This window comes from Quercus lobata, chromosome 5, assembly GCF_001633185.2.
Source record: "Quercus lobata isolate SW786 chromosome 5, ValleyOak3.0 Primary Assembly, whole genome shotgun sequence".
NCBI classification, from domain to species: Eukaryota; Viridiplantae; Streptophyta; class Magnoliopsida; order Fagales; family Fagaceae; genus Quercus; species Quercus lobata.
In genome coordinates this window covers 5,442,652-5,467,446 of record NC_044908.1, presented here as the reverse complement: position 1 = coordinate 5,467,446, position 24,795 = coordinate 5,442,652, and the positions used below count along the sequence as shown (strand labels likewise).

Here is a 24,795-nt window from a genome sequence, read left to right as displayed (position 1 = left end):
CACAAACACCCCCGTTTGTGACTTTGAGATCCAACTCAAAGGTTTAGCAACACAAACTCTCCTGTTTGTGACTCCAAGACCACCCTTGAAGGTTTAGATCATCAACACCTTTGATGACAAGAGAAGGTAGTAACTTCGATAATACCGGATCTTGAGATTCTTCAAGGAATAGCACCGGTAGAAGACATAAGAGAGCCTTTTAGAAACAAAACCCTAAATACAAAAGAGGCACACTCTTTTCTCTCTAAAGACTTCATAAAAACGTGCTTAAGGTTTCCTTTATATACTGGGAGAAGAAGATTAGAAACCCTAATCCTAAATAGGCTTGAACTGCTGTTTGGGCTTAATTAAAATTCTGCAGATACGACTTTCGATCGATCGAGCCTGTTCTTCGATCGATCGATCGAACCAGGCAGAATATGAAGTCTTCTTCCTGCAGCTTGTATGTTCTTGAATCTTGACTTGAATCACATTAAGCATTGTCTAATAAAACCTATAGACTCTAAGATCTATATCTAGACAAGTTTGTGTTCACGATTTACTAATTGTTCTAAACATTTAGAACCTAACAAACTCCCCCTTTTGCAATTTGTGACAAAACTTTCATACAAAATGAAATGCTCAAATACAAGAACAACCCAATACAATAAAATGCCCAATTACATCACAAATCCCAATCTAAGACTCCTAACCTAGAAGGTGCAAGAAGAGATAGAAGGTCTTGATCATAATGCACCTGTTTTTCTTGAAACACTCAACAAACACATCACCGCATGTGTGGAAAGAAAGACATATAAACAATAATATGAAACAGAATATAGAAAACAAAAGTAAATTCTAACTCTCCCCCTAAGTTAGATATATCAAAAAAAATTTATATTCTCCCCATTTGAAAAAAAAATTTATCTGCCCCAAAACAAAACAAACAGGTCATCTATGTCTCCTCCTTTTTGTCACGTATTGACAAAGACTACCTAATCAGAAGATAGACAGAAAAAATAGGTAACAGAGTAAGAGAAAATAGAGACAACTCCCCCTATGAAGAGCAACAACTTCCCCTAAGAACCACAAAGGTTAAAAAAAATTTCTCCCCCTATAAAATAGGAAAAACAAAACAAGTTTTGGAAAAAACAATTTTGGGGAAAAATAAAGGGGTTGGGGATAAATAAAAAGACACAAACCAAGTTTTAAAAAAAACTAAGTTGAGGATACACATGAAGAAAAAGTATTCTCTCTTTCAATAAAATGCAAACATGACACTATGTGACCCATAAACAGTTGCATGAGTAGAGAAAATATTTGCACATTGATTATCCATCATATCTCTTAAGAAAAATATTTTCTACAGTTCACACATAAAAATAGCATATATTAGAAAATACATAACTCAAAAATTAATCAATCAATTTTCTTGATCAAGTTGAGTACCCAATGTAGCAAAGTGTATGCATGTTATGTATGAAAACAATGAGAGATATGACTGCAAAACTGTAAGATGGATACAAAAACAATGCAACGCATGTGAATCCTAAACACAAATGATGCATGAGAAAATCAATTTTTTGAAAAAACAAAGAAATTTAATGCAGAAACTCCTCAAAGCACAATATTTCATGAATGAAATGCATGAGTATGAGATTAAAAGTTTTTTTTAAAAAAAAAAAAAAAAAAACACTTGAATTCAACACAGATCTTCCAAAAACAAGTTTTTCAATCAATTGTCTTCAAAAACTCAAACATTAAGCACATTTTGCATCAAAATCAAGGAACTTTAATCTTGGATGGCCACAACAAGATCACACACAATATAATGTACAAAGTTTAGCAAAAAGTAACTTGTGTAGTGTGTTCAACTAGCAAAAGCTTGAGATACATGTGAGGTGATACATAAATAGAAATCAATAACAAAGTCTACAAAATTCATCACATAGAATTTAAAAGAGACTATCATCTAAAGAGTTACATCATATACCTCCCATATCTCCTAAATCATAAACTTGCAATCATGTAAGTTTCTTGAATTTATGCCTCATAATATACACACCAATTTTAAGTCATGTGATTTTGGCATCAAGCCTAATATTACACACCAATTTTAAGTATTTAAGCAATTTTAAACTAAGGCTTCACCTTATGTTCTTTTTGTGCATGTGCTACACTTTCTCGAGCACAAAATCTTATGATCTGCTCTAAGGTGTTCATGATTGGCAAGTGAACAGTGGTGAGATGGTTATTTATGCCTTTCTCTAAAGGTTCAAATCCGACAGTCAAAGACATGTGACTTCAAGATCAAGACAAAGTGATCAAAACTATAAGCATCGTTTCCACACAACACGCACTACAAAGCTCAAACTAGAAAAGTGCAATACAAGAAGCTCATCCAAGCTAAACAATGTACAAAAACTTGTTATGTAAAGATAATACGGCCAATCGTTGATTATAAATCCAAGATGTGAAATATAAAACACAAAAATCTTTTTGGTTAAAAAAAATTTATGACCAAAAACAAAAAGCACACATTATGCTAAATGAACAATGCAAATGCAATGCATGACAGTACTTAACTAAGCTATAAAGGGTACACAAACAAGAAATATCAATTTCTTAATTAACGCATGAGTATATGTACAAACTAGTATATACTCACACAAAATCAGAAATAGCTTAGCACTTATATAACACATACTATCCAAGTTTCTCCACAATGTCAAGCATGTTCTAAATCAAGAGAGATATCATAACTCATGTAATCCTCAAGAAAAATAAAACTAGATACAAAATAAAATATTTTTGTCTTTTTGAAATTTTTTCAGTGTTTTTGGTTTTTTTTTTTTATAAGAAAAACAAAAAAAAAAAAAAACAACAAAAACAAAACATGTCCACAAACAATTGAAAGAATTAAATCAGGGACAAGTCAGCAACACTCACCTTGGAGAATCTTTTCTCACCCATATAGCACGAGTCTTTAGCTTTGTAGGTGAAAATCCATGTGAAACAGAGTATATTTGAGGGATTGCACCAATTTTCTGAGAAAGACTGAAATCCTGCAAATTCCTTTCACAAGCCAACAAGCTCAAATTTTTCAAAAAAATATGAAACAATTTATATGGACTTATGGCAGGAGAAATATCATCACAAATCCTAGACTGAAACATAGAATGCTTAAATTTTAGTTTATGACAATTAGGACGAATGTGACCACGAACACCACAAAAATGGCAGACAGGAACAAATTTAGGAACATCAAATTCCTAACAGCAAATCTAGTATCAGATTTTGGTTTTTGCCTCAACAAAGAACAATTTGGTCTCATATGACCAACTACACCACAAAGGTGACAAGTAGGCACAAAAATAGATTTATTATGCTTGCTAACAATAGGTTTAGACTTGGGTTTAGAAACTTCAGTGTCAACATTAGAACTTTTACCTTTGTCTAACCTAGCAAAATAAATCTTTTCTTTATTATTCCTCTTAAAAGGAGGGATATAAACTTTCTCAGTTTTAGGCTTAAGAGAAACAAAAACACTTCTGTTATCAACAACAGGCTTGGTACTAGTCAAATTTTCAATTTTAACTTTAGATTCAACTAACTCTTGTTCCAAGCTTTTCATCTTCTCATCTTGAGAGGAAATTTGATTTCTCAAAAATTCATTCTTTTTATTAGATTCATCTAATCTAACAACCAATTCCGCTTTTTTAAGATTAACCAATTTTAACTCTTCCTTGAATTTCTTAGCAATTTTCATAGATTTCAATAATTCCTTACGAAGAGTTTCACAGGCATCAATAAAATCAACAAAAGCATGAGCAGAAAGACACTTCAAATTATCCATGACAACAGGGGTCAAAGATTAGCTCTTAGATCAAAAGATCTAAAACAAAAGAGCAACTCGCTCTGATACCACTTGATAGTTTTTAGACCCCTTAAAGCAATTGATTTAACCTAGGTAATTAACCAAGTTGTTACTTAGTCCAAATTAACAAATCTAGGTTATCACAATAACAAAGATCAAATCAAGCAAAGCAGCGGAAAATAAATAACACAAGATATGATCACCCAGGAAAACCAAACCAGTAAAAACCTAGGGAGGATTTGACCTAGCTATCCTCAAGGTAAAAAGCAAATCCACTAGAAAGAATCGAAGTTCATACAATAAGACTTACGAGCCCCCACGCTTGACTTCTTATTGCTACCAACCAGTAGAACTTATTGACACAACCATGTGCAAGCTCCGAATCCACGGATTCCTTCTTTCTTTGGCCTTTTCAAAACACAAACACCCCCGTTTGTGACTTTGAGATCCCACTCAAAGGTTTAGCAGCACAAACTCTCTTGTTTGTGACTCCAAGACCACTCTTGAAGGTTTAGATCATCAACACCTTTGATGACAAGAGAAGACAGCAACTTCTATAATACCGGATCTTGAGATTCTTCAAGGAATAACACCAGTAGAAGGCATAAGAGAGCCTTTTAGGAACAAAACCCTAAATACAAAAGAGGCACACTCTTTTCTCTCTAAAAAACCTCATAAAAACGTGCTTAAGGTTTCTTTTATATATTGGGAGAAGTAGATTAGAAACCCTAATCCTAAATAGGCTTTAACTGCTGCTTGGGCTTAATTAAAATTCTGCAAATACGACTTTCGATCGATCGAGCCTGTTCTTCGATCGATCGAATCAGGAAGAATATGAAATCTTCTTCCTGCAGCTTGTATGTTCTTGAATCTTGACTTGAATCACATTGAGCATTGTCTAATAAAACCTATAGACTCTAAGATCTATATCTAGACAAGTTTGTGTTCATGATTTGCCAATTGTTCTAAACATTTAGAACCTAACATCCTCTATTTAAATTGTGATACGTGTCATCAATAAGAGCCAATCATGTGTCAACATACCTCCCTCAAGACTCCTATAAATAAAAGCTCTACTAAGTCTTGTAGAAGGACATTGAGGAGTCTTGAAACTCTACTAGAGTCAAGTTTCAAAGCCTCCAAGAACTTTATGAAAGTTCAAATATGTGTAAAAACACCCTTGAACGTTTAGACCCCCAAATACAAAATAACCAATTCAAGCTTTATGACAAACAACAAGTGTGCGGAAAATGAACATAAGCTATAAACAGAATTGGAAATCAATCTAAGCCAATTATAAATCACATCCACAGCAGAAAATAAAAGGCAAAGATAAAGGGAAGAGAGATGCAAACATAAGGACAACACACGATGTGTTATCGAAGAGGAAACCGAAGCCCTCGGCGTAAAACCTCTCCGCCGCCCTCCAAGCGGTCAATAATCCACTAGAAAATGAAATTGGGATATATGAACAGCAATAGACCCTCCAAGCCTAATCTACCTGATGTACCTAAGCCCTCCAAGCTTCTTACTTCAACGAGGTTGCGCCGAACCTTTTTCTTTTCTAGCTTACCGGATTCCGCTACTTAACCATAGCATCCGCCATCCTTGGCATCTTCCAATGCTTCCCAAAGTTCCAAAAACACTCAACACTCTAAATGGGTGTGGGTAGTGTTTGGATAAAAATCACCTTTCAATAGGTATGACAATGAGAGAAGGAATGAGAAGAGACTACAAAGATTTCTCTCTAAGAATGAGTAGCTCTCTCTAATTGGGTGGGTGTTTTGAAGAAACCTCTCTTAGGGTTTTTCTTTCTGAATAGCCACAAATATTTTGTGGGAAAGAGGGGTATTTATATTTTTGTGAGAATGGAATGCAAAGAGTCAGTTTTTCCAAAACAGGGCTGGCTGGCGACTTGACCTCGCGACTTGACTGAGTCGCGAGTTCAAGACACGAGCTAACTTAATGGCCAGTCTAGATTTTTGTCCTGTAGTGCTCCAGGTGGCATGACTGTTCAGCTCCCCTGCATGCTCTGTGCGTGAGCAACTTTTGGCGGCTTGCAAGCCGCGAGACACCCACGAGTCCTAGCCGCGAGTCTCTGCTTCACTACACTGTCTTGAGCATTTCTTCACACTCTCTCACACACTACCCTTACATAATTCTCACCTAAATACAGGGTTTCTAAGTGCTGTATTACAAGCAAATTTGTCATGGAATAAAGCCAACACATGGTTGATTAAATTCAACCTTACACTTTAAAATTTTCAACCTTCAAATACAAAAAGCATTCACCTGTTAGGACATATGCGACTCACTTATTAGGATCATATGTCACTATTTTATGTAATTGGCTAATCCTTTGACAAAATATATTTTACTTGTAATTGGGTAGATCTAGGATGTGCTTAATACTTCAAGAAACTATGTTTCAAGATAAAGTGTTGAAACCATGCAAGTCTGTCCAAGAAACAAGTTGAAATGTGCCTGTCATCAAAACTCGTCAGCTACCTTGACAGCTAGCCATCTATCGAGCTTAAAGAGCTGTTCAGCCCGTGGCTCGACAGCAGCTCGACAGATAGGGTATTTGTCAAGGTTTATGAAAAACATAATTTCAGTTCTGTTTTGACTCTAATCCGAGATTATGTGTTTGGGTCTTCTTTTCTCACAACCTTAGACATATAGAATGATTATTTTAAGGGCCGTCAAAGTGTTCACAAGTTGCATAAGTGTTGAGCAAAGTTTGTTCAAGCAAATTGTGACATGAGACAGAATTTGCCCTAGTTCATCATTCTTATGAAGAAGTTGCTGTTTTTATGCACCGTAGGGTTTTGTGACCAAGCATCTTCTTGATCTTCATCGTGGGGATGAACTGAAGAACTTTGCAGCCAACAACTTTATCTAGTTGGTGATTGAAGTCGTGTACTGGGATCCACGCAATTGGTTAGTCACATATTGGGAGCCATGCATCGAATAGAGAAATTGTGACTATAGAAAAAGTCCAATTGGGTATTGGGGTAAGGGTTCAACTGTAGGTTGGTATAAAATACTGGGATTCTTTTACTTGTAATCACTTGTTATGATAATAGTAGAATTTCGAGAGTAGTGACCTTAAAATCACTCGGTGGGGGGTTTTGCCGTATTAGTTTTCCCCATTCATAAACAAATCACCATATCAAATTTATTTTCTGCTGCATACTTAGTTTATTAGTAATTTGTTCGCTACCACGCCTTTGCATGTTAATTAACTTAATTAATTTACTTGGCTAAATTAATTGGTTAATTCATCATAAGGAGTCAATATGTTTTTGCCCTATCAAGTGGTATCAGAGCAGGAACACTCTGATTAGGTTTTAATCTTTGTTGTGTTGATCTATTGACCCTTATTATCATTGCTACAACCGGCTTGAAGAGATCTTTTAATTGAAATACATCTTGTTTTTCTAATCTCTGCTTGTTTGAGTGTCATAGAAAATACAAGTCTAAGAGTTATTTGAATTCACTTGTGATGATCATTGTAAAAGATCTCAATTTGCCTAAGAAGAAATTAGACTGTCTCAGAATGAAAATGTGCAAAGGAGTTCATCTGAGAAGAGTGAAAGTTAAGAGTTTAGCTCGTAAAAGGCACATGAGAGAAAGAATCATTCCTACTGATCTGTCATCTAAGCATGAAGTGTGTTTTATGATGAAGTCTGCATTTAAAGTTATGGGAACATGTTTGTGGTACGTTGACAGTAGTTGCTCAAGACACATGACTGGAGACCGATCTCTCTTCATGGTTTTCAAGTCTAAGAAAGGTGGCAATGTCACTTTTGGTGATGGGAGCAAGTCATAGATTAAAGGAAAGGGAATCATCTCTTTACTTGGACTGCTGGACATTATGAATGTTCTATATGTGAAAGGTCTGAGGGTGAACTTGTTGAGCATAAGTCAGATATGTGATCAAGACTTTATGGTGCTATTCTCAAAAGGAAAGTGTCTTGTCATGGATGAGTCTGGAAAGAAACTCATAAGTGGTGTTCGCACTCTAGACAATTGTTATGGATTGGTTTTTGATGCTGATATTATGTGCAATAGCATTCGTTTGCCAAATGAAGATCTATGGCATCAACGGATGGGACATGCTAGTTACAAACATTTTTCTATTGTAACTAAGCATGAATCAGTAATGAATACCAAAACTTAGTAGAATGAGCAATGTAGTGTGTGGACCATGTCATCTTGGGAAACAGACGAAAGCTAAGCATCCGGGCACTCAGACATCAGCTACATCTAGACCATTGGAGCTTCTACATCTAGATCTTATGGGTCTAGCTAGAACCAAGTCTCTTGATGGTAAGAGATACATTTTGGTTGTGGTATTGTCACGAATTGCCATAGGGGGAGATTGTTAGGACAAATGTGATTCACTTATTAGGAACATATGCTATTATTTTATGTAATTGAATAATCCTTTGACAAAATGCACTTCACTTGTAATTAGGTAGATCTAGGATGTGTTTAATACTTTAAGAAATTATGTTTCGAGATCAAGTGTTGAAGTCATGCAAGTCTATCTAAGAAACAAGCTGAAAAGTGTCTATCATTAAAGCTCGATAGCTAGCCATCCATCGAGCTTAAAAAGTTCTTCAGCTCCGTGGCTTGACAGCAGCTTGACAAATAAGGTATCTGTTGAGATTTATGAAAAATAGAATTTCAGTTCAGTTTTGACTTTAATCCATGATTATGTGTTTAGGTCTTCTTTTTTCACAACCCTAGACATATAAAAGGATTATTTTAAGAGCCCTCAAAGTATTCACAAGTTGCATAAGTGTTGAGCAAAGTTTTTTCAAGTAAATTATGGCCGGAGATAAAATTTGCCATAGTTCATCATTCTTGTGAAGAAGTTGATGTGTTTGTGTATCGTAGGGTTTTGTGACCAAGCATTTTCTTGATCTTCATTGTTGGGTTGAACTGAAGAACTTTGCAGCCAACAACTTTCTCTAGTTAGTGATTGAAGTCGTGTACTAGGATCCACATAATTAGTTAGTCACATACTGGAAGCCGTGCGTCGAATGGAGAAATTGTCATTACAGAACAAGTCCAATTCAGTATTTGAGTAAAGGTTCAACTGTAGGTTGGTATGAGATACTGGGATTCCTTTACTTGTAACAGCCTATTGTGATAATAGTGGAATTTCAGGAGTGGTGACCTCAAAATCACCCGATGTGATTTTTGCCGTGTTGGTTTTCCCCATTCGTAAACAAATCACCATGTCAAATTTATTTTACATTGCATACTTAGTTTATTCGTGATTTGTTTGTGCTATCACGCATTTACATGTTAATTAACTTAATTAATTCACTTGGCTAAATTAATTGGTTAATTCATTACAAGGGATCAATACGTTTTTGGCCTATCGTCATCAAAATCATTTTACCAAGTCTTGGAGTTTTCCTGGAATCAAGTTCTAAAGCCTTATGAAACTTGAAGCATTCTAATTCATCAAAGATTGATCAAAATCAAACTCCAAAGCTCCAAAGAACTTCCATTACAAATTTTTGAAGGTTAAGAACATTTGAAGAATGCATGCAGATCATGAAGAACATAAAGAATAAAGAATTTCTAACAAACTGAAAGCCAAAGATTCATCACAATTCCATGCCATCTTTCAATCTACTTTCCAATCAAAGTGAAGTCACTTTGTGTTCGAATCAAGACAATTCTTGAATTGAAGATTTTTCCAACAAGGTCAAATAAGAGGATTATTATTTTGTAATAGAATTTAATTACAGAAAATTGTACTCAATCATTCACAAATACAAATTTATACTTGTGAAACTATTTTGATTAATTGTTTGATTTTGAACTTGTATTTACAGTCTTGAGCTTGTTAAATGATAATTTTACCCTTGAACAATGGTCTTTTGAGAAACTCGAATTTTCACTTACTAGAAATTAAAGTGTCTACAAAAGGGTTAATTCTATTTTCCTAAACTAAAAAAGGGCAGCCCACTTAACCCATGGTTCAAAGTATCCAAACCCGCAATTACAGCCGGGTGGGTTTGGGTTGATCCATTATTTTCATGAATCTAAAATATCCTTGCCCAATGTTACCTTTTTTAAAAAAAAAAAAAATTATTTTAATCTTCTGAATTTTGGCAGGTTAATTGGTTTGGATTCAATTTTGCTGAGCAGGGCTTTTATAGAGTTTAAGAATGTCGAATTTGGGCTAATTTGGTGGGTTTAGCATTGGATGCTAATTGTGGGCAATGCATTTTGGTGGTTTTGTAGCTTTTGCTGTTGCGGGTTCTTCTATTTTGGGTGACGGAGTTTGGCAAAATGAGAATAACGTGGGATTGTGGGCTTGTGATTGGGAGCAACTAAACATTTCATAACTCGTGACTCAAACTTAAAACCCATAACTTATAACCCAATCCTCACTTTATCTCAAAAAACTCCAAAATTATTTTTTGGTCACATAACTCACTTTTTGCCACCATAACTCACATTTCAGAAACTGAAAACACCAAAATTCTGTTTTCAGTTTCCATCATCCATCACTCAAATTTTTGAGTTTTGAGTGATGGAAACATCACACAAAAACCAAGCCAAACAAGATTTTTTTGGTGGGACCCACACGTTTTGGAAACTCAGTGATGAAAACTGAGTGATATCACTCAAAATCATGGTGATCCAAGCAAGCCCTAAGTGACTGACCTTTAGCGTTTGAATTAAATTTCGAGAGATGGGTTTTCTTGGTTTTTTTTTTTTTTTTTTTTTTTTTGTGGGCCCTAATGGTAAGAGATTTTAAAGCTAAAGTTTGGAAATCAGGTTCTAGCCTTCTAGTTTTAGCAAAAAAAATGTAGCAGGAAAAAGAAGGTGATTCTTTTGAATTTAATATGGCCAACGTAAGGAATTAACATGAAATTCCCTGCCTGTGAGAAACAAAAAATAGAGAAAACACATGCCAAAGAAAAATAATCACACACACAAGACTGTATTTAAGTGGTTTGGAAATTTGCTCATGTCCACGGAGTTGCAGGGATTTCACTATTATTAAGGAAAAATACAAAGTGCGGTAGTACATTTTTTTTTCTCTCTCAAAACTACATACAGAAAACCCTAATTACCAAAACAATAGTTTCTATATCCTACACATAGGATTCACAATGGGTGGCCCAGGCCGTAGCTACATGGACTAAGCCTCAGAAAATCTCCCATTAAAAACCATGCAACATTATTTCGAGTCGGGTCGTCATCCGGGTCAAACACAACTAGGTTCCACAAAACCCAACAAATCTCCCACTTGGAGACTAGTTCAATCACCGACATCAACTGCAATCCTCCAAAAACAATCCCTCATCCCTAGAACTCGTCCTCCTGTCCTCAAGCTAGAAGACCAACTAAAGCTGCACGTAGCTTCAGCTTCTCAATAGTGACACCCTTAGTTAACATGTCTGTCGGGTTCTTAGATTCACAAATCTTCTCAAGTATTACTGACTTATGATCAACAAGGTAATGAATAAAGTGGTATTTTGTCTATATATGCTTCGATTTTGAATGGAAAGCTGAATTTTTAGCAAGAAAAATTGTACTTTGACTATCACTGTGTAGAATGCCCATCTCTTGCTTCTTACCCAATTCATCCAAGAAGCCATGTAGCCAAATCATCTCCTTTCCAATTATGAAACCCTCAAATATCTCATAATCCACTTGACTACCTCCCAATGCTGCTTTCCAGGCCTACTCATGAATCTACTCATAACTCCCTCTAATTGTGCAATGTCTGGCCTTGTACACACCATAACATACATCAAACTGCTAATAGCTAAGGCATAGGGCACCTGTTAGGATTAGTGTCCTTAAATCCTATTATAAGATGTTATGTATGTTATTATGTATGACATTATGTATGACTTAATGTTGTGATTAATAAAATTTCTTTTTTATTACCTAAAATAATGGTAACATGAATATTCAGACATTATCATATAGTCCATGAAATGCATAGTATGTGATTTATGTGATTTAGTCACGGAAGATATAGATCAAAAGTTCTTTGTAAACTCAGAATTTTGGTTCGTAGTCGACGATGAAATTGGGCATTTCATCTGCAAAAACTATAACATATCAACTAAGATGATTTGTCTTAATCATGGTAGTGGAGACTTCTAGGTTATATGTTGATATGTTTTAAAAGTTAAGATATATTGAATTCGACCGTTGTGAGATTTATTATTCTTCTAACGACTGTCAAATGAATAATAAATCTCACAACTTCTATTTGCATGAACTCTTAATCCTGAGAGAGTAATGGATTTGATTGTAGAGTGTAGGTTGCTTTGATATATTAGGAGTGAGATCTAAAGTAACGGTCAAAACTTTAGTATGTTGGGCAGCCACATTTAGTGTTGATGGAACATATATTCTCAAGATGTAATTCATAGTCTCTTAATGGAGATATAAAATATTCCCTTGAGATAAGTTTAATGGGTTCAATTATTCAGAGAGTTAGGTCTAACCACTTTAGAAAGAAATAACTTAAGTAATTATATTTCATAAATATATGATGAATAACTTAAAGGATTAAACTGGGTACTCAAGGATTAAGATGTAGTAATCTTATAAGTGGCAGTCTGTATTCATAACTTTGAATTACTACGAATATTTTATAAAGTGGTTGCATATATAATAAAGTCATGGGATATAATTTATTAATATGGCCTAGAGTGAAATTATATTTATATAGTGGTATTAAATATAATTAATGGTAACTTTGGACTTGTCAAGAGTTGATAGAAAAGCCCAAGGCCCATTGGAGCTAGTGTCTTATTGGTCTCTTTTGGTCCCACTCTAAGCCACACACTAAAGCCCAATTGGAAAGGCCCATTAGGCCAGGCCAATTAGATAATCAGTTAGTAATAAATGGAGAAACATACAGAATTTTATTTTAAGAAAGACATCATTGTGAAATGGTGTGTATGTGTGAGTGAAGCCATTCGATTATTCTCCCTTGGAAACTGATTGAGAGACCACACTTCTTGGGCGTAAAGTGGAATTGAAGTGAAGATTAAAAGTGTTCCCAAATACTTCTAATATTTTGTTTTGAATTTCACCGCACCAAGGTACGCTATCTTGTTCTTAAATTATGAAATTTAAATAGTGCATATTATCAATCATATATGAAATAGATCCATATGTTGCTTCCGCTGTGTGTTTTGTATGGGATACAAAACCAGATTTTCCAATAGCACCTTGCTTCTATGGTCCCTTTCTTCTTCTTTCTTCGATGACTGTTCTATGCTTAGTTTGAAATGACTACCCAAAGGTGTGCTCACTGGTTTAGCTTCATTCATGTTGAACCTGCTGAGAATTTTCTTCACATACTCTGATTGTGAAAGCTTCAATGTACCATTTGCTTTGTAGCTCCCAAATCCTTCATTGCAAACTGTTTTGACAATTGCTTCTTTAGATTATTAATCTCCCTAATACTAGACCCTGCAATAAGCATATCATCGACATACAATAGTAATATGATGTAAGAATTGTCCAAAGACTTAACATAATAATAGTGATCAACTTCACATTTCTTGAATCCAATTCTATGCATAAAACTGTCATATTTCTTGTACCACTATCTTGGAGCTTGTTTTAGGTCATACAAGCTTTTTCTCAGTTTGCAGATTAGATTCTTTTGTCCCTAAACAATGAACCCTTCTGGCTAAATCATGTAAATGTCTTCCTCCAACTCACTACGAAGGAATGCTATATTCACATCTAACTGCTCAAGATGTAAATTTTTTGCAGCCACTATTCCTAGTACCAGTTTGATTGTTGACATCTTCACAACTAGAGAAAATATTTCTAAGTAGTCAATGCCCTTCTTTTGCTAGAACCCTTTGACAACTAATCTGGCCTTGTAACGCTTGCTACCATCATGCTCATTCTTTATTCTGTATATCCACTTACTATGTAAAGCCTTTTTTCCTACTGGAAATTCAGTTAATTCCCATGTTTGATTCCCCAACAAGAAATCCATCTCATCCTTCATGGCTAACTTCCACTTGCTTGAATTTTCATCTTGCAAAACTTCATCATAACATTCTGACTCACCACCATCAATCAACAGAAGATAATTTAGAGCGGGTGAATAATGCTGTGGAGGTCTAATGATCCTAGAAGATCTACGGACTTCAACTACATGTGTAATCTATTCTGCCTTTGAATCTACATTCTCCTTATCATTTTCACCCCTTTTCTAGACAGTACTTTCAATCTACAGTATTTTGATTTATCTCTGTAACATTTGGCACTACAGTTGACCTGTCCTTGTACATAACCTGTTCATTGAATATCACATTTCTACTTCTGATGATTTTTCTGTTTTGTTCATCCCAAAACCGGTAGCCAAATTTCTCATCACCATAGCCAATGAAAAAATATATTTTAGACTTTGCATCAAGTTTACTACAAGCAACAAAATCAATATGAACATAAGAAATACAACCAAAAGGTTTTAAATGGGAGAACTTTACCTTTTTACCACTCTTAACCACTTTAGGAATTCTGAACTCTATAGGAACTGATGGTCCTCGGTTTGTCAGGTAAGCTGCAGTACTAATAGCACTAGCCCAAAAAGTTTTTGGTAATGCAGCATGCAACCTCATACTCCTAGCATGCTCATTGAGAGTTTTGTTCATGCACTCAGCCACACCATTCTGTTGCAGTGTTTCAAGAATAGTCTTCTCCATCCTGATTCCGTGTGCAGCACAATACTCACTAAACCCTCTATCTATGTACTCTCCTCTATTGTCTGACCTCAAATATTTTACTTTCAGACCTATTTCTATCTCAACCATAACCTTACACTTCTTAAAAGTTTCAAATACATCAGATTTATTTTTCAGAAAATAAACTCATACCTTTCTACTTGAGTCATAAATGAAAGTGATGTAATACCTTGAACCTCCAAGGGATGCAATTGGAGAAGGCCCCCACAAATCAATGTATAATAACTCCAATTTTTTAGCATTCGGTATCCTGCCAGTTTTCAAGAAGGTCACATTTTTCTGCTTTCCTAAGATACAACTTTCACACAGGTCAAAATCAACAGACCTCAATTCTAGTAGTGTCCCTTTTGACAGTAGCATCTTCATCCCTTCTCACTCATGTAACCAAGTTTGCGATGCCAAAGGCTTGTATCAGTACTCACTTCAACAACTGCAATTGTATCTCTTAGACTTGAGGTCATATATAGAGTACCAGTCTTCTTTTCATGGACCAATACTCTAACACCCTTTGTAACCTTCCAAGTACCACCAACGAATAGCATTACATGCCCTTCATCATCAAGTTGTCCAACAGAAATTAGATTCCTCTTTAGGTCAAGAATATGTTGAACCTTCTCCAGTAATCAAACAGACCCATTGGGCAATAATATCCGGACATCTCTCATACCTAAAACATCCAAGGTTGTACCATTAGCCAAATACACCTTACCAAAATCACCTGCAACATAGTTCTGTATGATTTCTCGGTGTGGAGTGATATGAAACAAAACTCTTGAGTCCAAAACCCAATCATCAAGTGGACTGTTTACTGCAAGAAGTAATGCATCCTGTAACTCTTTTGTTACAGCATTAGTAGAATCATCTTTGTTCTTCTTCTTAGGACTTTTGCATTGCCTCCTAAAGTGACCCATTTTCCCATAGTTCCAGCATTGTACTTATTGGCCTGATCTAGATTTACTTTTATTCCGATTAGAATTTCTGGATTTTGATCTACCTTGATTTGAATTTCTATCATTACCTCTACCTTTTGTCTTAAGGTTTAGAGCAGAACTAGATCCTAAGATTGCACCTGCATCTCTTCTGTGAATCTCCTCAACTAGAATTAAATCTCGTATGTCATTGTACTTCAGCTTTTCCTTTCCTAAAGAATTGCTTACTGCCATCCTCATTACCTTCCAACTGTTTGGCAAAGAAGCCAAAATGATCAGTGCGCATATCTCATCATCAAAATCAATTTCTACAAATGACAATTGATTTGTGATGGTGTTAAATTCGTTCAAATGTTGTGCTACTGATGCATTCTATGTCATCTTCAAATTGAATAGTTTCTTCATCAGATGCACCTTCTTGTTTGCTAACAGCTTTTCATACATACCAGACAAAGCCTTCATCAGATCTGTTGTGGTCTACTCCTTTACAAGATTGTGTGCAACAGACCTAGATAGAGTTAACCTGATGACTCCCAATACCTGTCTGTCAAGAAGAGCCCGTTCCTCATCCTTCATAGTTGCAGGTTTTTCCGTTAGAAGCGGCAGATGCAACTTCTTCCCATAAAAATAATCCTCGATCTGCATCCTCCAAAATCCAAAGTCTGTGCCATCAAACTTTTCTATTCTAGATGCCTTTCCTACTTCGTCTACCATTGCTCCCACTCAAACCTAACCATAGGCTCTGATACCAATTGTAGGGAATTAACACAAAATTCTCAATCTGTGAGAAACAAAAAATAGAGAAAACACATGGCAAAGAAAAATAATCACACGCACAAGACAATATTCATGTGGTCTGGAAATTTGCCTACATCCACGGAGTTACAGGGATTTCACTATTATCAGGGAAAAATACAAAGTGTGACAGTATAGTTTTTTTCGTTTTCTTTTTCTTTTTCTTTTTCTTTCTCAAAACTACATACAGAAAACCCTAATTACCAAAACAACGGTTTCTATATCCTACGCACAGGATTCACAATGGACGGCACAAGCCGTAGCTCCATGGATTAAACTACAGAAAATCTCCCATTAAAAACCACATAACATTATTTTGGGTTGGGTCGTCATCTAGATCAAACACAACTAGGCTCCACAAAGCCCAACAAATCTCCCACTTAGAGACTAGTTCAATCACTAACATCCACTACAGTCCTCCAAAAACAATCCCTCATCCCTGCAACTCATCCTCCTGTCCTCAAGCTAGAAGACCAACTGAAGCTGCACACAGCTTCAGCTTCTCAATAGTGACACCCTTAGTTAACATGTCTACCGAGTACATAGATCCACAAATCTTCTCAAGTATTACCAACTTATCTTCAACAAGGTAACAGATAAAGTGGTATTTTGTTTGTATATGCTTTGACTTTGAATGAAAAGCTGAATTTTTAGTAAGAAAAATTGCACTCTGACTATCACTGCGTAAAATGCCCATTTCTTGCTTCTTAACCCATTCATCTAAGAAGCCATGTATCCATATCATCTCCTTTCTAGCTTTATTTGTTGCAACATACTCAACTTCTGTAGTAGACAAAGTAAAAATATTTTCTAGATTTGAAGTTCAGGATATAGCTGTACCACCCAGAGTAAATACAAATCCGGTAGTACTCTTTCTACTATCAATATCACTAGCAAAATCAACATCTACATAACTCTACAGTTTCAAACTTGAACCTATGAAACAAAGACATGTATCTGATGAACCCTCAGATATCTTAGAATCCACTTGACTACCTCCCAATGTTGCTTTCCAGGCCTACTCATGAATCTGCTCATAACTTCCACTGCATGTGTAATGTCTGGCCTTGTGCTTATCGGCCCAAGCCTCTGCTCCATGGACTAAATCTCAAAAAATCTCCCTTTAAAAACCACCCAACATTATTTTGGGTCAGGTCGTCATCCAGATCAAACATAACTAGGCTCCATAAAACCCAACGGCCAAGGTGACTATTGTTTTTGAGTGAGAAATCTATATATTACTAAAAGCTAAAGTGTAGCATTTAATGTTACTATTCTCACGTTGCGTCACATCAGCCGCCACGTCATTCTTTTTTTTCTTTACTTTTTTAAAATATAATTTGTCCTACAATTTTAAAATGGTTTTAACAATTTTCAGTCCTATAAATGCAACTCACTACTTATTTATTTACTTCCACTATCACCGTATAATAAATCCAACCCACTACTTATTTATTTACTTCCACTATCACCTTATAATAAATCTGTATAATTAATCCAACCCACCTCTTATTTATTTAGTTCCACTATCAAGCTCAACCCAAAACCTTTTCAGTTCAGTTTTAAGGTTTTATGTGAGTCTTTTCAGCTTAAAGGAAGGAAAAAAAAATACTACTTATTTATTTACTTCCACTATCACCCTATAATAAATCTGTATAATTAATTCAGTCCATCTCTTATTTATTTAGTTCCACTATCAAGCTTAACCCAAAGCCTTTTTAGTTCATCTTTAGGGTTTTGTGTGAGCATTTTCAGCTTAAAGGAATGGGGAAAAAAAAAATGTAGAAGCCTTTCAAGTTTTAGGGTTTTGTGTGAGCCTTTTTAGCTTAAAGGAAGAAAAAAAAGACAAAAAAAAAAAAAAAAATGTTAAAGCCTTTCAAGCTTTAGCGTTTTTTTTTTTTTCTTTCAAATTTTCTTATAATTGTTTTTAACATTTATTAATTTTTTTAATATTTACACTTCTCCAACCTTTCTCTCTCCCTTACCATTTCATCTCCCCACTACTTCTTCAATTTTCCCTCTCCCTTACTTTTTCAACTCCCCACTACCCTCTACATTAATATCATTCTTCATCTTTCCCTTCATCTTCCTTTATTTTTGTCTCTTCTTATTCACATCCTCTTACTATAAATTTGTCACTATCTCTTCTACTCTATGCATAGTTTTCCCTCACAAACCTCTCTCTCTAAATTTTTTGGTGGATTTTTTTTTTCTTGCATCTCTACTTTAGGTTGATAATTTTTTATATTCTTTAAAACTCTATTTTGGGTTAATGCAATTTAGTTTTGTTTTTTAAATTGTGATTTAGTTTAGTTTTTTAAATTGTTGTTGTTGTTTTTTATTTTTATTTTTTATTCTCTTTGATTGTTAAATGTCATCCTATTGCGTTCTAAAGAGTTAAATATAGCATATAAAAATATAATATTATTCTATTACATAGCATGATTTGGATAATTTGGTATTTATTCTGTTACATAACATGTTTTTTTATAGTGCTCAATTTAGATGTTAAACTATGACACTTTACTCATTTTTATTTATTTTCTAATCCTTCGTGGTGGACAAAGTACTCTTAATAGTTGTATTAGAAGTACTCTATAATGTCATTTATTTAAAGAAAAGCAAAGGTTAGCCAAACAAAAATAATTGGATAGGTGACAAATTTTAACTTTTGCAATTTTATTTTTATTATTATTATTTTATAACAATGCATGTATAGAAATTTAATTCTTAGATTTTGCTAATAATTGTTTATTTGATAATATGTTTTGGGCAGCCGAAATTATAATTTCTACAAAGAAAATAACCTTAATAGATTATCAAAAACAAAATTTTATCCTAATATTAGTTCAATTAATCATTGTTAAGTTTTATTAATTTTTTTGGTTTACGTTTTTGTGGTGTTTTGGATTTTTCCTATATTACATTTATGATTGTTCCTATAATAAATAAAAATATAATTACGAAATACATTACTCATTATTAGATTAGTTTAAATTGTAAAAAAAAAAATTTAATAAAACCACTATAAAAATAATTATCACATGCAATGCGCAGGTTCGCAGCTAGTTATTCATTACAACTGAACCATGTTTTTCATTTTTACGATTCAATTTACACATAAAAATTCTAAGCTTTGTTTATGGTTCACGAATGGGAATCTAGCAATCGTGGGTGTTCCTCAAGTGATATTTGACTTGCCACCTAGTTTTGGTATTGTTTATGATTCACATATTCTATTTGTCAGGCCATTATTGATCGTAAAATTTCCAAGCTTTGTTTTGTTACACCAAATAATTACCAGAAGTTGAGAGCAATTATGGGCATTTTGTCTGTAATTTCTAAGCTTTCTCATGCTTATGTTCTTGATTTGTACATCATCCTCATAATCCTCGTGTGTGGGGACTTAATTACCATTCTGCTTAGTTATATATTCTGGCATCAAGTGGGGAAACGTTATAGGCGTCTTAAAAGGAATATCAAGCTCTTGGATGGTGTCGTAAAAGATGTTGAAGAGGTTTCAGAAGCAGGAAGAAAACTAGATGAGCAGCCTAATCAACTTCGAGATTCACAGCTGAAAGCCGGAGTCACTGTACAACTAGCTGATATTGAGAGAGACTGGGTGGATGCAACCAAGGCCATGGTTCGCAGGGTACAGGACTGCCAAGACTTCTACCAGAAATTGGGTGAAAGAAGAAAGCCTCTTAAATTGACTTACTCTGCTGTCATGGATTGGAAAAAAATTCATCGCCTCAAAGCTGATCTTGATTCGTGTCAGTGGGAGATGTATCAAATTTGGGAAAGGCGTATACAAATCTGTAAATCAATAGAGCAGTCAATGTCTATTGTTAGAAGCTTGCAGAGTAGACCCATCACGGAACATAAATCTCATCCTTACAAACGAGCTCCACCAACTGTCTCTATTGAAAGAAATTTGAAAGTCCTATTCGCTAACAATCCAGAGTTAATGTCTGACTCTGACAAGCAAAAGGAAATAGAGTACCTCATCAAGTTCCCAGTGCAGCTACTGCATTCTTTCCTGCGAGATTTAGAAGGGCTTAAATTGGAAAGCCAAACAGAAAAGGCTTGGGTGGAGGCAGCGGAGGAGATCTTTGGCCAACTACAACATGAAATTGACGGCGTACAAAAAAAGGCAAATCTAGTGAGATGGCTTCCTTTTTTGGGTAACTGGATGACAAGACGTTGGGTGAAGAATAGCTTTGGCCAAATCAACAAACAGCTCTGGAGCCTCTTTATAAAGAAGTACACGATTGATTTTAGCTTTATCAAAAGAGTTCCATCAAAATCTGTTGGTCCGTCCCCAAAAAAGAAAACTCAGGCCCCAACTGATGACAAGGAAATTTTAGATCTTCTAGATGAGTTTAACAAGCAGCTAAATCGTGAGCAATCCAAGATGTCTTCTTGGCTCAAACAGTTACTAGAAGATTTCAAGCAAGTGCACCAACTTCTCAAAGATGCAAAAGCAGTTGAAGGCTTAAACAATTCAAGAATATTGGCTTGGAAGGATCAAATAAAGTTCATTGTTAAAGATGCAATCAGTTCTTTGTCATCCTCCCAACCCCAAAGGAGCAACACCAGTACTCAAAAGGAGATAGATCCTTGGAAAAAGTCCTCTACAGAATTTGAGCGATTCGAGCAAGCTATGGAATTTCTTGCCATAAGCATGGAGGTTTGTCGCATTAAACTAAGTGAAGAGACAAACTCGGTGGTCGGCTTGGAAGATAACACACATGAAATGGTCTCACTACTGACCACCAACGATACTAATGAGCATTGCTCCACACTTTCCATTGTGGGGATGATGGGAATAGGGAAGACAACTCTAGCACAGAAGGTTTTTGAACATGCAGCTATTCAGAAACATTTTGAATTCAGATACTGGGTGCCTCTACCTGATATAGGGGACGATAAGCATGTACTCCTGAAAATATTGGGAGAAACTGTCCTAGCAAATCAAGGGGAACGAACAGAAAATGATTACTCATTCAAGGGGGTGAATGATTTCTTGAAGGGTAGGAAGTACCTTGTAGTTTTGGACAAAATCTCAAGCAAGCAAACCTGGGATACTCTGAAAGAAGCATTCCGAGATAAGATAAGTGAGAGCAAAATTTTGCTCACCACACGAGACAAGAGTGTAGCTTTACATGTTGACCTAACAAGCATCATGTACCCACTTAAACTACGAACACAAGAAGAGAGCTGGGATTTGTTTAAACAGATGGTGCGCTTTCAAGCTGAACCTTCTAGGCCTGATCATGGACTCTCACCAGAATTCAAAAAACTTGCAGAAAAGGTTGTAGGAAGATGTGGAGGCTTGCCATCTTCCATCTTAAATCATGGGTATCTATTGTCCGGGAAAGAAGTGACGTCTAAGGACTTGTCAAGGGTGCTTGAGCATGTCACTCCTAACCAAATACCCTGGTCGGAAAACTTGGAAACAAATGCAAAAGATTTGCCTCAAAATCTAAGTCAATGCCTTTCTTACTTTGGACAATTCCCCAAAGACACTAAAATTTCTTCAAGAAGATTAGTCGTTTTGTGGGTTGCTGAAGGGCTTGTAGAACAAAGTGGTGATAAGCAAGAGCCTCTTAAGTCTGTTGCGGAGAAATATTTGTCCGAGTTGATAAAACGCAACTTGGTACAAGAAGTGGAAAGAAAGCTTAATGGGAGGGTAAAGACATGCAGCTTCCCCAGTGCTCTGCGAGAACTCTGGCTGCGAGAAAATCCAAGTTCGGGCTTTGATCAGCACGTACTTTATTATACCATTGAAAAAGATTCCAGTTTTGGTGGCAACATAAATTCATCAACACCAAATATATTGCAAAGCTATAGAAATCCCCTCTCCATGCTCTGCTTTGATACTCACGAAGGAGATAAACCTGGAGAAGCTTTTGGTGACTACCTTAAGAAGGGCATTGCAAGTGGGCATCTGTTACATTTAAAGGTGCTTGATCTTGAACACGTATTCAGACCTCAATTGCCAAAGAGTATTGGAAAATTAATCCAGTTAACGTATCTGGGATTAAGGTGGACATATCTAGAGAACATTCCATCATCAATTGGCAACTTAGTGAACCTCGAAACATTGGATGTGAAGCATACTTATATCCGCACTCTTCCTAGTTCAATATGGAAACTGAAGAAACTTCAAAACCTATACATGAGTGAGATTTATCGAAGCAAAATTGAGCATCAACCTGAAAGAAAATGTAAATGTAATCAGCGTAACAAAAAATTTTTACAAAATCTCCAAATACTGCGTGGTGCATTTGTGGATAAGGAAAGTCCTCTGAAGGATGCATTTAACATGATGAAAAATCTTCAAATATTGGATTTGTCATTCCAGTTGGAGTGGTCACAGCAAAAAGCATTGGCAGAGAGTCTTGTGGAATTGAAGCACCTTCAAAAATTGACATTGAAATCATTTGATGAAATGGGTCAACCACAAGATCTTTATGTGACTCAACTGTCTGGCCTCGTAGACCTCCACTACCTATCTTTGTATGGAAAATTGAAGAATCCATCTATAGTCATAACTATTAATGGACTTCCTCAAAGCCTGACCGAACTCACCTTATCAGCCTCTAGACTTTCAAATGATCCAATGCCAGAGTTAGAGAAGCTTCACAACCTTAAATCCCTCTGCTTGTACTCGGCTTCTTACACTGGGAAACAAATGGTTTGCTCCAGTGGAGGCTTTCCCCAGCTTAAAATTCTGAAACTCTGGATGCTTCAGGAGTTGGAAGAATGGAAGATGAAGGAACAAGCAATGCCGAGCCTCAAGCAGGTGGAGATTCGGTCATGCAAGAAATTGAAGGTCCCTGACACCACCGACTTGAGGCATCTAAAGACTCTTCGTGAATTGAAGTTGAAAAATATGCCAGTGGATTTCTCAAAAACAATTGAGAACAACAAGGACCAAATATGGGGCCATGTTGCTGTCTTTCCAGTCATAATTAATGAGTAGTGGTCAATGCTGACTGGAATTCAAGCTTCCGCGTATGTGATGTTGTCTTTTCTTTACTTTCTATGTTCCTTTTTTATTTTTCCATAAAAAAATTATTATGATTTTGACACTGCCACTTGTAATTACAGACTTGTGGTTCTTTAGGAATGATGCGAGCGTTGGATAAAGAAGAGATGTTTCGAGATGATGTCTTAATCAACGTTCGAATCATCATGCATAAGGTTTTATTTATTTTTTATTTATTTTATATTTATATAATTTCTTTTGGTGTGTCGCTTGTTTTAAATGTATTTGATCAATAAAAGTCATATGCTTGCTATGCAAATGACTGGAATAAAATCGTAGGCTTTGTTGGGAAAAAAGTGCTACTGTCTGTTTGATGACTGGAATAAATTGTACTCTTTTATTTGGAAACATATATTTATTTGTGATTGATGTATTTCTTATTCATCATTTCGCCTTAGTAAGGACAAGTAGTTATCATATTTATTAGTTATTTCAATTCACAGAAAGGTTTTTGATTTGCAAAATTGCAATGAAATTGCAATTTCTTGCCCACCATACTACTAGAAGATGAAAGGAAAAGTTTGAACTGAATTGTCTTCTTGTAATTAATGTGACCGTTGGGATGTAGTTTGAGAGTGGAACCAGGATAAGGTGCAACAATTCAAATATGCCAGGAGTGCAAAATAAACATTGAAGTTCAAGATCAGGTTTGAGCAAAAAAAGAAGTTCATAATCAGGATAAAATGGTAATCCAGTAGGAGAAAACATTGTTTTCTGTGACTCTAAATCACCTTCCAGTCTAAAAATAGAAACAATTAACTCAGATTAGATGTGGCAACCAAATTTCTAAAGATAGTAAGCTATTCTTATTCTTTTTTTCTTTAGTCTTTTCTTGGGTAAATTTTTATCTGACCCCTTCCGCTATTCGCACCTAAGTATATGGGAATTTTTCTGGGTAGGTAAATACCATCTCATACTTGTTTTGCGACCAAAAACCCATTCACGGTAAGCAGGTCTTCTTATGATTTAATACCATACAAAAATTGAATGCTTAAGTTACCATCTAGATCACTTGACGTGCGGCTACTCATGCTACAAACTCATTATCGTAAAACAATTAGATTTTACCAAGAGCTTTATAGCGCAATTAGTGCCTCATGGTATTTGCAAATTGCAATGAAGATGTTCAATGTTGAGAATTTAACTGAATTCCAAAAACCTTTGAGAAGAAAAAAAAATAGAAAAGAATATGTAATATGCCTATGTCCATGAAGTTGCAACGATTTTCACTATGTATAATTCCTCTCCTTCAACCCCCTTACCCTGTACTCTGCTGTCTCTCAAATTTCTAAACATACTGTAATACAAATACAAATACAAATACAAATACAAAAAAAAAAAAAAAAAAAAAAAACATTTTTAATTTGTCTTTCATAACTAACACAGCAATCA

At 35.4% G+C, this 24,795-nt stretch overlaps 1 protein-coding gene across 1 annotated transcript; it reads left to right on the top strand.

Annotated features, from left to right (window-relative positions):
• The first annotated feature begins 19,668 nt into the window (after positions 1 to 19,668).
• On the top strand, positions 19,669 to 23,493 carry LOC115989852 (probable disease resistance protein At1g58602). The gene is made up of 2 exons (XM_031113732.1): positions 19,669 to 23,369; positions 23,466 to 23,493. Exon 1 carries the CDS (start codon positions 19,669 to 19,671, stop codon positions 23,335 to 23,337), a length of 3,669 nt encoding a protein of 1,222 aa, XP_030969592.1. The 3' UTR covers positions 23,338 to 23,369; positions 23,466 to 23,493.
• Positions 23,494 to 24,795: the final 1,302 nt, after the last annotated feature.